Below are 13514 nucleotides of genomic sequence, written 5' to 3' on the forward strand. Positions count from 1 at the left end.
CTCCAATTCACACCAACTTACAATCTTATCTCGATCCATCTTCACACCACTTACCACAACGACAAGTACAACTTTCCCGAAAAGTCCAAATCCCGGACGAGCCCCCACTTGTAACATTCAGTTATATTGGCTCGTGTATGTCTAGGGGAAATCCAGCCCAGCACCTGCCTCAACACTCCCCACAGGGTCGGTTGCCGCCCGAATCAATCACAAACATCAATCATCAGCCAGCACACCCAGTAAATTTTAACAAATACACTTTATAGATATTACTAATTCTATGACATTAATATACATTTGATACAGAGAGGAAAGTAATGAAAAAAAAAGGCGCCAACACTTATCAAAGTCCAAGTTCTTTGCGCGCTACGTTGGAGCTCAATTCGACTTCAGACGACCACCCGAATTCCGTCGACTCACGGCTCGGGACCACCCTGAGTGATCAACCGGAGCCTCTCCACACGTCCGCAGTCTTCCTCGTCTCTCCTCCGACTCCCCGCCAAAACTCAGTCCACAGTCATATCATACAGCATGGTATCCGAAAACAAAACGATACATAACCACCCATTGGCTAGTAGAACTCTGTTATCTCATTTTAAAGTAAAACAAACTGTTAGTGCAAACTCTCTTCAGCGTTAAAGCACAACAAAGCCGCATTCCCCAGATTAATATAACAAAGTCGCCATTTTAAATGTAACAAAAGAAAGACCCCGTACAAGAATAATACTAGAACAGAAATGTGATTTCAGTTGTTGGCTCTGAGAAGCTGGTTTGTCTCCAAAAGAACATCAGCTTAAGTTATCTGTTGTACTGACTTTGAGTGAATCTTTTTTTAAAAGTTGAACATGGAAGTCGTTCAATTGGCATAGAAATACTTAGGATGTGAATTATCTTCAGCATCTTTTCTGTTTATGTCTTCGGTACTTTTGATAGGTTGGGACTAAATTATAATGAGAGATACTGTTTGACCCATTTAACAACTAACTCGTGCCAAAATGTATTGGAAAGTTTTGACACTATTCATGAACATTGAATCAAAGTCATATCTTGCTATCTCGACTGGAGGTTTAAGATACATTTACGTTGTAACAATGAGTGGAATCTTTTGTTTCATTCCATATCCTAACTTAGTACTGCAGTGGAATTTTTAGATTTTTCCTTTGCAGAGGGAAGATGCTAACTATAAAGAAGCAATCTATAATTATCTGTTATTTACCTAGCCATCTTTGTAGATTGAGAGCAAGTCTATTCTAAAGACTATTCCTACTAATCCTTATGACCACAGTTACGTTATTTTCTGTGTGTCAAAAATCCTCATCCTCATTTTCTGAGGTTTGTGCATGTGGGGTTAAGAGACTTTCCTATATGAAAGATCAATACTAGGGACAATTTTGACAGATCTTTTAGCTAGTTTGCTTGTGACTTTAGAACATTTTTGTCTAATCTAATCTTTGTCACTGAGGCTGAGGGGATGAAATTTGTACGTGACTTTATGAAATGTCGAGAAGTGGATCCTGGTGGCCTTTACGCACCTCGTCTCTAAAAGGAGAAATGAAGAAAAAAGCCGCTTATCTCCTCAATTCTTGCAACAAGTAATCAAGCCAACTGACCAAATGTGAGATGTGTTGATTCATGCAAACTGAGGCCTTTTGGCTCTCTGCACCTTCTACTTTTGTTAGTGGTTTATTTATGTTTTTTCTTTGTTTTGTTAACATGTCATTTTGGTTGATTACTTCAATTGTCAAAAGAATACCTCACATTCAGTGACCAAATCTTATTTTCGTCTGTTTCCTGAAATCGCTGCAACACAAGAGGAAGCCATTAGGTCAATGTCGACTTTCTGACAAGTCCTGTTGGTCCATTCCCATCTCTTTTAAATATCAGGTCACTGTAGTGATTTGAACTGATCCTTATTGCACTCATTTGAATACCTGTTTTGAAATTATGAAGGTATTTTTATTAAATAACATGTTATTACTGACGGGGTTAGGAGTAATGGATTTTGTAGTAGGAACTCTTGAATAACAATATTTTTCAATGAGATGCAAAGTAACAGGCTATCTGGAAGAAATTTAGAAGTTTTATAGATATTTTTAAGCATTGATTTAATGTTGTAATTTTAATTATTAGTTTCTACTTTGGATTTATACAGTAACTAGACTGGTGAGTTCTACTTTAAAAGTTCTGCTACTTTGGATTTTAGGAATCAGAAGCTAGATGTATGTCAGGCATAGTTGTGTACTTAACAGAAACACTAACTATAAAAAGTATATGCTGTGGATAAATATTTCTTTGTCTATGTAACCAGTGTTACTGCTGCATTGGGCAGACTATTCTGGCTGGAATGCTTTTGGTATTTTCTCCTGTTGTGGAATTGCAGATGGGATCGTAGAACCAGTTACTCAAGTGCATCATTTGAACTAAAACAAAAACCAGCCGTGCTAAATATAACTCTTGTTCCTTCACTATAAAAAGCTAACTGTCTGCTTGGATTCTGTCTCCGGTATTCCTGTTATATTATCTGGCAGACTTTTTTCTCTCTTTTTTTCCCCCTGTGTTCTGCCAGTAAAAACTCAAACTTTTATAAAAGTGCCTTGAGATTAGCATTCCTTCCAGCTAATTCCTTGGCTCATAGCGGTTGCTGAAAACTACATCAATGGATGAATACTTAGATTGTATATTGTCATAATCGTTAATGTTACAACAACTTGAGTATTGGGAACACAAGTAAGCTATCTGACCCTTAACCCTTTTCTGTCATTTATCAAGATCATGGCTGATGTATTTCTTCAGTGCTGTTTTTCTGTGCTTTCTCCATACCTCTTAATTCCTTTAATACTCAGAGGTGGACGGATCTTAGTTTCAATGAAGTTGATAACTGAGCTTCCACGTGTCTCTGGCTAGGGAATTCCAAAGATTTGCCATCTAGTGAAGTGATATCTTATTCCAGTCGCAATTGGACTACCCATTGTTTTGAAACTGACTCCACGTTCCAAACTTGTCATCCAAACACCCACCATGTTGAGCTGATTATTTTGTATAAAAGCTTCAAAAAATGTACTGCAAAAGGGTATAAGTATTTCTGCACCATTTTGTAATTATTTTTCTCCATGCGTTTACAAATCGGAAGGAGAAGATGGCGGCGCGACGCAGCGCACGCAGCTCTCCTGTGAAATGATATCGTATTTGTAAGTAGGATGCCGTGCACAATTCTAATATGATGGAGACAGACGTGTGAAGCACAGAGGAACATCTGGAGAAAACTTCTGAAATGCCCGGTTTGCTGCCACTGCTACTGTGCGATCGAGAATCTCCGGAGGGAAGGCCCCAAAATCCCCGGCTTTGTCTGCTGCTGGCGACCGAGCCTGGGGTCAGAGCGTTCGGCAGAGATGGTACTCTGTGTCGGAGGGCTGATCGGAGGCTTGAAGTTTTCGGACAACTCAGAGTCGGACTGTGGTCAGGCATGGCAGGGAGAGTTTTCTTCCTTCTCCCGTCTGCGTGAGATGTGAGACTTTCGAGAGACTTTGAACTTTTTTACTGTGACCATGGCCTGTTCTTCATCAAGTTATGGTATTGTTGCACTGTTGTAACTATATGTTATAATTATGTGTTTTTTGTTAGTTTTTTGGTCTTGGTCTGTCCTGTGTTTCTGTGTTATCACACCGGAGGAATATTGTATCATTTCTTAATGCATGCATTACTAAATGACAATAAAAGAGGACTGCGTGTCCTCATAATCTTAAAAAAAAATCAAACCCAAGCGGATAATTTTCATAAGACTGAGAATGAAGATGTTCAATGCTGACCAATTCTTGCACTTCATAGAAATGGAGCTATTTAAGTATTGCAATTCCAGGCACTTACTAATATTCAAAGTTTATTATATGTTTAAAATATCTGGGTTCTTTTCAACTTATCCTCATTGCTTTTCAGTTGTCAGTCTTGTTACTGTTAATTTCAAAGCTGAGCAGTTATTGAGATTTATTTTTCTTGGTATTTCTTTTTCTGTGCGAGGAATGGCGCCCCACACAGACTTCCAGTCTGCGCCTTGTAAGGCATGAAAATGCCCAACGCAGGCCTCTCATGGTCTGAGTCGACGTTCCCTCCCTCGATGTTCCCCTCCCTTCTCCCTTTTCTTGGTACTGCTGCTTCACTAGCACAAATGCATAGTTCTATGTTTTTTTTGGAAAAAAAAGCAGACAGTGTGCAAACAGTGCAATGATGTTAGCAGTAACAGTGTATGAAGGTGATGAGCAGGAGTCTGTGCAGCAGCAGTCAATCAGAGCAGGTGTTGAATATGCAGAATGAAGTTTGTAGTTGAGGTCTCGGCATTACAACTTTGTGCATAAAAATCTTACGATTTTAGAAGGATGAGAATACACCGGAATTTAGAAGGATGAGAGGGGATCTGATTGAAACATATAAGATTATTAAGGGATTGGACATGCTAGAGGCAGGAAACATGTTCCTGATGTTGGGGGGCAGGGGGGGGGATCCAGAACCAGAGGCCACAATTTGAGAATAAGGGGTAGGCCATTTAGAACGGAGTTGAGGAAAAACTTTTTCACCCAGAGAGAGGTGGATGTGTGGAATGCTCTGCCTCAGAAGGCAATGGAGGCTAATTCTCTGGATGCTTTCAAGAAAGAGTTAGATAGAGCTTTTAATGATAGCGGAGTGAAGGGATATGGGGAGAAGGCAGGAATGGGGTACTGATTGTGGATGATCAGCCATGATCACAGTGAATGGCGGTGCTGGCTCGAAGGGCCGAATGGCCTACTCCTGCACCTATTGTCTATTGTATTGATGTTCAAAACTTTCAGAGAACTTCCATCTCAGAGGGTGCAGGAGCTTGTTAATAAGGTGATGTCACAGTTGGTACAGACAAGGAGCTCCAAGGTGACTGTATATCGGGTCTTCGTTATTTTTCAAATGGAAGTATCTACTTCATGAATTCAGCTTCTCAAAAAATAGACACTAACTGATGGGACTGAATATCTTGAGGCTGTGTTTTGTTTTTTAAATGATTTAGTGGAATGGTGAAGCCATATTCTTGTAAATCTGGAATATAGTGGTCAGTAATGTACACAGATGCTCCTAATGCGGCCAGCCATGGTCCAATGCATAACACCTGAGTTTCATCCCTTTTCCATTTAGCCTTGGCTTGAGGCTTTTCCCCCACATGACAAGTGAATATCGAAAAAACAGGGGATAGGTTTAAGATGGTAAGAAAGAGTTTTTGGGGTGAATTGAGGGAGAGGTTTTGCTTAAACAGAAAGTGGTTCATATCTGGAACTTGCTGCCAGAGGTGGTGATGTAATCTAATACAGTCACTAAGTTTAAGAAACGATCATCTAAACAGGCAATGCGTAGAAAGATAAGGACCTATTGTGGGCAGATGGGAATGGTGTAGATTCTGGAAGACTCCAAAATTCCTGAGGTTTAAAGCTTGTAGAAAAGTGGAGAAAGGAAGGCAATATTGTAATAGAGGGAGAGGAACTGGAAATTATTTTTCCTTCATTTACAGGTTGTTGATGTTCCTAGTGTCAGTTATGTTTTTGTTTACTAAACAGGAATTCTCATTCTTCTTGAGTCCTGATGCAGGGTTTCAGCCCAAAACCTTGGCAGTTGTTTTCCCCACAGACGCTGCTTGATTCACTGAGGTTCTCCAGCAGATTTTCTTCCCTTCTTATTCTGGAGCAGTCCATCAATGCCAAAGATGTACTTGTTCCAATTTCTGTGATTCCAAAATGCCAACGAGGATGATGTGGGTCCCCAGACTCTTCCTAATGTGTGGCTAGAAGTGTTTAATGGGCTACTTGGTTTGGGAGGTGGGACATTATTTCCACCATATTTCATTGGAATTCCTTGTGCTTCTTGTACTGTCGCTTTGAGGATGAATCCTTTTAGCTATCAACCTTAATATCTCTTACCGTGATTTTGGAGTAATCACTGCTTGTTTCAGAAGTTCAGTATTGGAATACGGATGCTGTATTCGAGCAGACTGAATATAATTACGTCTATAGCTGGCATACAAGTCTGTGAGAGGGCACTAACATTGATTTGATTATCCTGCCAGTAGATTTGGAGGGCCTTGTGGAGAGTGTTGCTCATATTCACTGCTTTGCAATGTCTGCTCTAGGAAATCTATTGCAGGAGTGTTATAGGAGTTCAGAAATCACTTCTGTTTATTAAACAATCAGCTTTTGGTACTTGTGAGGTCTTGATTTAACTACTTTTGCGTCAGACCTTAAATTCACTTTTGCCTGTGTGTGTGCTGGCACCACAGTAATCATTGTGGGAATGCTCTAAATTTCAGGTGCTAATAATAATTCTTTATGGAAATGTAAAAACAATTATTATTACATGTACGTTTTGGCATTGCACCTACTGCTCCACCTTAAGCAGTTAATTTGCAAACTTCTGAATACAGCTTGTTACATAATGTAGCAGCTTGTGCAGATTGGACGTGGCTGCTGTGTTTTCACTCTACAAACCAGTTACCTCAGTATTCATTTCATGTTGGGTGTGCTCAAATCTGAATGTGTTTTGAATTGATGCTGACATAAACCTCCAGGTAACTTTCATGCTTAGACCAGTTTGTATTAATATGTTGTAAACACCAGCTGGCACATTGTGCTGCATATCGTATCTATATTTTGTTGAAACAGATGATGAATTTATTTTCTATGTACAATATAACTGCATTAATCTGACATTCTCAGGTTTTTCGTACTGGACTGGCAGATTTTAGACCATAAGACCTAAGAGCAGAATTGGGCTAATCGACCCACTGACTGCTCTGCCATTCAATCATGGCTGATTCATTTTTCCCTCGCCCCGGTTCTCCAGGATTCTCCCTGTGACCTTTGGCCTCACTAATCAAGAACCCATCAACCTCTGCTTTAAATATACCTAATGACTTGGCCTGCACAGCTGTCTGTGGCAATGAATTCCACAGATTTACTACCTTCTGGTTAAAGATAATATCTTTATCTGTTCTAAAGGGATTTTCTTTTATTCTGAAGCTGCCTTCAGGTCCCACTATTGGAAATATGCTCTCCATGTACACTTTATCTAGGCCTTTCAATATTCAGTAGATTTCATTGAGATCCAACCCCACCTCCGCACCCCATTCTTCTAAACTCCAGTAAATGCAGATCCACTTCCGGACTGAATTTTCCAACTCATTTTTAGTTCTTGTTTTTTATGGTAAACAGTGTAATACACTTTTTAGTGAATCAGATGATATTTGAAGAGTGTGGAAAAACAAACAGTGGCAAGTTGAGTGTGAGTGCAGGAATCCGGGCCTTGGTGAATTGGATGGGAGCATCAGCCTGTAAGCTAGGTGCTAAATGAGATTTCGGAACAATCTGAGCATAGTTTTACTGCATTTTGATCCTCCCTGTCATTATGCGGTTTATATTAACAGGGGAGGAATTACAATCATTGGGCAGTTTTGTGTCCTCTGGATAGTCCAATGTATTATGTACATACTGAAGTAGATAGATAGCACAGTCAGTCCTCAAGGTGATGGTTTTACCAAGTACTGAGGGGCAGTAATGACCAGATAATCAGAACACACCAGTGATTTCATTTTGGGGAATGGGATTTAAATGGAATATGGTATTTTCTCTGGAGCAAATTTCTGTGGCCGAAAGAGACAAGAATTGTTGTTCCCAGTATTTTCAGAGTACTGGTCTGAGTGGCTTAAAAGCAACCGGCATTCTGCAGTTTCTTTCATATGGAGTATTTGCAGTAGCAGTCATAACAAAAATATATGCATAAAGAAGGCATATCATCAAACAAAATTTCCTTCTGAGTTGCATACTGGAAAATGGATTACCTATTAATTAATATTTCACTCTAGCTGAAGTATCTGTCTTAAAGTTAATATTTCCTTGTTTTTTTAAATTCTTGTAAAGCAATGCATTCTCATTGGAATTTTCCGTGCAAGTCTCATGTATTCTTATCTTCAAGGATTTTTATCCATATGCAGTACTGTGTAGAAATTGTGTGTGTGAATACGTAAATGTACCTAGGGGGGTGGGTGTGTGTGTGTGTGTTTGTGCGCGCACACACACACACACACACACACACACACAATGGGACAGGTGGTGGAGGAGGAGTGCCAAGGTGGGGTTGGCTTGGGTGCAGACACACCCAGCCCTGAGACACCAGGCAAGGTCATTTGATTCCAAACAATTGGTTTATTGATCATTATAGAATCTCTCTGGTGCTTGCTGCTCCCTCCCCTATCCCCCCCCCCACCCTTTTCCCAACCATAATTTTCCTCTCCCTGCCCCATTTGCACTCATTCCCCAATAGAGACCCAAATCAAAATCAGATTTATCATCACTTATATATGTCATGAATTTTTTTTTTGTGACAGCACATTACATAAAATTACTACAGTACTATGCACAAATAGGCACCCTAGCTACATGTATGTGCCTAAGTTTCGATTACCTTTCATAATACAAAACTATTTTGCTAACAACTGCAACTGGAGAAGGCTGTCTGGCCCTTCTTGCATGTACAAGCGTCTTCTCATCCTAACAACACTCCAAAAATCTACCACTTTACTCCTGCATCAATTTATCTGCTCTAAAGTTCATTTTCTATTTCTGACCATTTGCAATCGTATTTCCTACTCTAGTTATCATATGAAGAACTTGAAGTTTTGCTCTTGTACTAAAGACCTGCTTTTTCTGTGTATCAAAAGGAGCAGAAGACCCACTGCTAACCTGGTGAACATCACTGAATACATCCTTTCACTTGAGAAAAACATCCTTGCGCAATATTCCTGTCCCTTAATAAAAAAAATACTATCTCTTTATTCCCATAGCTTTATACTTGTTAATGTCTTTAATGTGGTATGTTATCAAATGGTTTGAACAGTCCATTAGTCAAACACAACAACTGCACAGTCTTGCCTTCAATACTCACCATTGCTTAATCAGAGAACTCCATTACATTAATGCAAATCTTCTCTGATTGATTGATTCAATTTTCATTAGCCATGCCTTTCCAATGTCAATTAACTTTGCTCATCTCTAATAAAAAGCTTTCCTACCACTAACTGCAGTTGCTAAGCTGGTTCTATTCCCATTCTTAAATGTGCCCTGGCTCCATCCTCATATCCAAGGGAGATTGGGAAATTCAGGGTCTTTTTGACTTCTTTTGTTCTGACAGTTTGTTTTCAATTGTAGAATTTTGGATTGGAAACAGAAAGTATGAAGAATTTGGCCCTGAAATTACGGATTACAACAAGTGGCCTCCAGAATTTTATCAGCGCAAGAAGAAAAGGTGTTACTTATGATGGTGCAACTTCGCGCAAACCTCCTAATGAATTCCTTACCTCAGTTGTGGACCTCATTGCTGCTGCTAAGGCTTTGTTGGCTTGGCTGGACAGGTAATCTAAGCGTTAATGTAAACTAGTGTCCTACTGGATACTGTGAAAATGATAGTTGCTGTGGAATAGGTTGAAGTTAATGGCCAACAATTGATAAATTTTATTCCTGTATAAGAGATGTACAAATGTTTGTAAAAGCATTGTGGGCTTTTGTTTGTTAATTTATTTTTTTGAGAATGTAGCTGATGTTGATTTATCAAACTGAAACAAAGTTCAATTTCAGAGTTAAAAATGAACAATTAAGATCCCATCAATTGGCAATCGTGGAAGAGGTTTAGATTTCTATCTCTTAAAATGCTGTGCTCTCTAACTGCTGGGGATGTCAATGTAATATTTTGATCAAAACATGACCATCTTAAATTCTACTGAATGCATCATGTCATTATTCTTCAAAACGTATCCTTAAATTCCTGGTACCATCTTGGATAATCATTGTTGTATTTATAATATCAGTTAAGATCCACTGATGTTTGGTTGATTTTCAACTATTTGGATCTGTCAGAGCCTGTCACTCACAATAAGTAAGACAGTATTAAATATACACCTACATTAAACCCTGCTGCAAGTGCTGCTGATTAGGGGATAAGGGTGGTTGGTGGACTGTTTAATTTAACATTAGTCAGCTGCAGTTTCCAAAAACTAGTTCCATATTGCTTTGCTTTGCTCAATATATGAACACTTAGCCATGTCTACATTTGTGCAAATTCTCTCTGCAATCACTGGCCTTGAAACTGCTCCTTTTCATTATTGCATTTATCACTCTGAACGGTGTGTTTCTTTGAGCACGTCAAGTGTACTTGGTTTGCCAACCTGATGTCCACTTGTAATTTTTTTTTTGTTTTATTGTCGTGTTTTTCATTGGTACTGAAGTTAGCATCAAGTGACTTTCCTTTTTTTGAATGTTATCACTTCCTGCTGAGGACCCAGGAAGCTTTCCCATTCTGATTAGAATTGATCAGAGAATCCTAGGGTAAAGAGGAGGGGATTATGATTGTAGTTGCTACTCCAAAGCATTGTCTGTTGGAGCATTCTTGGGACATTGAAAGCTGTCTATTTCTATGCTCTAAGCACTTTCTTGACTATGTAGTAAAATAAATTAACCATTTGCATTTGTATTAAAACTCTACAAGGTGCACCATATTCACAATAACATTTGGCTCTAAAACCAGGACAAGTTTTGAGCAGAGTCAGTTTTGGATTGTTCAGCTATGGTGGAAGTGTGCCAGTTACGGGAATCGTGTTGAATTTCTGAATCATTTTTATCTTTGGTTCCAGTTTACAATTACAGAAGAGATAAGGCAGTTTTCTTAATTGATCTGTCTTTAGAATGGGCATTATTATCATCTGGTCCTCCTCGCAATTGCTCATGCTTGTTGTCCATTTTTTAATTGTCATGATAATTAAGTTTATGGAAATTGCATGCTTCATCCATTGATGTGTATGCCCAGGTGAAGTCCAAAACAGACTGATGTAGGCTGCTTCAGTTAGCTGATCATATCTTGAAAGAGACTGCACTATAAATCTTCCAGTTAACATATCAGCTCTACTTCACTTTAGTGTATAAACTTTGTGCTACAGATCTGTTGGTTGCAATATCTTTTTAAAGGACTGAACCGAGCCCAGTCAGTTTTATTAGATGCATCATAGCACTGTTCTCTATATCCAACACATTACCCACTGCAACTTCCTTCATCTCCAAAGGGATCTTGGCACTAAACATATCTTTACCTCCCCTCTCCCTCTCCACTTTCCTCAGGAATTGCTCTCTCTGCAATTCCTTTATCCATTCGTCCCTCCCCACTAATCTCCCTTAATTCTGCAAGCAGCCAAAGTGCTACACCCACCCATGTATCTCCTCCCTCACCTCAATTCCGGGCCCCAATCAGTCCTTCCAGGTGAGGCAAAACTTCACCTGTGAATCAGCTGGGGTTGTTTGTTGTGTCCGGTGCTCCTCTACATTGGTGAAACACACCACAAATTGGGGGACCGCTTCAGCGAACACCTCTGCACCACCTGGCACAAACAGGACTTCCAGTGGCCAAGCATTTTAATTCCAATTCCCGTTCCCAATCCAATATGCCAATCCATGATGCACGAATATCGATTTTTCTTTTCCGGTTAAAAAAAATTTTCCCCACTTCCTCTATTCTCCACTCTGACCTTTCACTTCTTCTCAACTGCCTGTTACTTACTCCTGGGTCCCCCCCCCCTTCTTTTTCTCCTATTGTCCACTCTTCTCTTCTATCACATTCCTTCTTCTCTAGCCCTTGACCTTTCCTTCTCACCTGGCTTCACCTATCACCTTCCAGCAAACCTCTCTTCCCTCCCCCCACCTTTTTATTCTGACATCTTTCCTCTTCCTTCAGTCTGAAGAAGGGCCTTGGCCCGAAACATCGATTCTTTACTCCTTTCCATTCAATAAATTATTCACTAAATTCAATTTACATGATTATATTTTGTACCAATATAATGATACTTAAACTGATTTTTTTTCTATTGAATTTTTGCCCATGTTATTATTTGGATGTGTTTTTGAAACTGCACGTAAACTCATTCAGGCGAGTTCAAAGCAATACTGGTGTAAGCATCTGTATAATCTTAAGTTTTATAGAGAGATTGCTTCCATGATGTTCTAAAAAATGTTATTTTATTGCAGATCACCATTTACAGGGATCAGTGATTACTCAATAATGAAAAACAAGATTATACAGCTGTGCTTGGATTTGACAACCATTGTTCAACAGGTCTGATTTAATAATGTGGTCTTGCACAGGGTCACATTTGGGGTGGGCACTGGTGGGGAGAAACTAAGGAAGTGAGAAATCTGTTTTTTATCATTGCTTCCAGACAAATACAGTAACATGTCCTCAAATGAACAGAGATTTTTGCTTATAATTGTGATTCTACCAGATATCAGTTGCCACAAAGAAATGATCCAATAGTATGCTTTAATCCTATGTTCAAAACTGTTTTTAAAAGCGTCATAAGAACAAATTAAATAGTTTGTACTTACAGCTAAAAGTGAATCATACCTGAGCAGTTGCCATGATTTTCCAAGGATTTCTTTTTGTCCTTCAGAAAATGCTTAAACTCGAAGTAGAAATTCCATCATGAAGTTAGGCTTTGTTAATCAAAGGAAAAAACGTCATTTGAATCTTTTTGTCCCAGTATGCTGTGTGAAATCAATATATACAGGCTCAGAAGGAGGTTGTTACCCAGTAAAAGCAACGTAACATTTCTTTCTCAGTTAAGAAATTCCAGAAACTGGTGTTCAAGAAAAGAGGCTCAATCCCAAGCCAATGTTCAATAGGTAATAATTAGGTTTTGTCTGTTATCTGTGAAGCTTTGCAGTTGTGTCTGGTGATATTTAAGGTTGCCTATTGGTTTCTCAGTGTAGTGGTTACCTTTAACAGAACTGATAACAAAAGTTATATTGATGAGATTAGGAATAAATTATTCACTAGACCCATGGACATTGGGATCTGCTGTCCATATTGGTAAGTTTCTAAATATTGTTTAGTTTTATCAAAACGATTTATTTTCATCAACAGATGATGGGTTGAAGTAGTAGCAGGTTTTGAATTATGTTCTGACATGTGGATTTAATGTGGATAAATGTGAAGTTATCCACTTTGGTGGCAAAAATAGGAAAACAGATCATTATCTGAATGGTGGCCGATTAGGAAAAGGGGAGGTGCAACGAGACCTGGGTGTCATTATACACCAGTCATTGAAAGTGGGCATGCAGGTACAGCAGGCGGTGAAAAAGGCGAATGGTATGCTGGCATTTATAGCAAGAGGATTCGAGTACAGGAGCAGGGAGGTACTACTGCAGCTGTACAAGGCCTTGGTGAGACCACACCTGGAGTATTGTGTGCAGGTTTGGTCCCCTAATCTGAGGAAAGACATCCTTGCCATAGAGGGAGTACAAAGAAGGTTCACCAGATTGATTCCTGGGATGGCAGGATTTTCATATGATGAAAGACTGGATGAACTAGGCTTGTACTCGTTGGAATTTAGAAGATTGAGGGGGGATCTGATTGAAACGTATAAAATCCTAAAGGGATTGGACAGGCTAGATGCAGGAAGATTGTTCCTGATG

The 13514-nt window shown here is 39.3% G+C and overlaps 1 protein-coding gene across 3 annotated transcripts in view; it reads left to right on the forward strand.

Annotated features, from left to right (window-relative positions):
- cnksr3 (cnksr family member 3) overlaps positions 1-13514 on the forward strand; it is a 125835-nt gene that overhangs the window by 61205 nt on the left and 51116 nt on the right. For all 3 annotated transcript variants that reach the window (XM_063055996.1, XM_063055997.1, XM_063055998.1), the window contains exons 3-4: positions 9210-9412; positions 12069-12156. In XM_063055996.1, coding sequence (XP_062912066.1) covers positions 9210-9412; positions 12069-12156 — 291 coding nt within the window. The remainder of the gene's footprint in view (positions 1-9209; positions 9413-12068; positions 12157-13514) is intronic.

This window comes from Mobula hypostoma, chromosome 8 (assembly GCF_963921235.1).
Source record: "Mobula hypostoma chromosome 8, sMobHyp1.1, whole genome shotgun sequence".
Lineage (NCBI taxonomy): Eukaryota > Metazoa > Chordata > Chondrichthyes > Myliobatiformes > Myliobatidae > Mobula > Mobula hypostoma.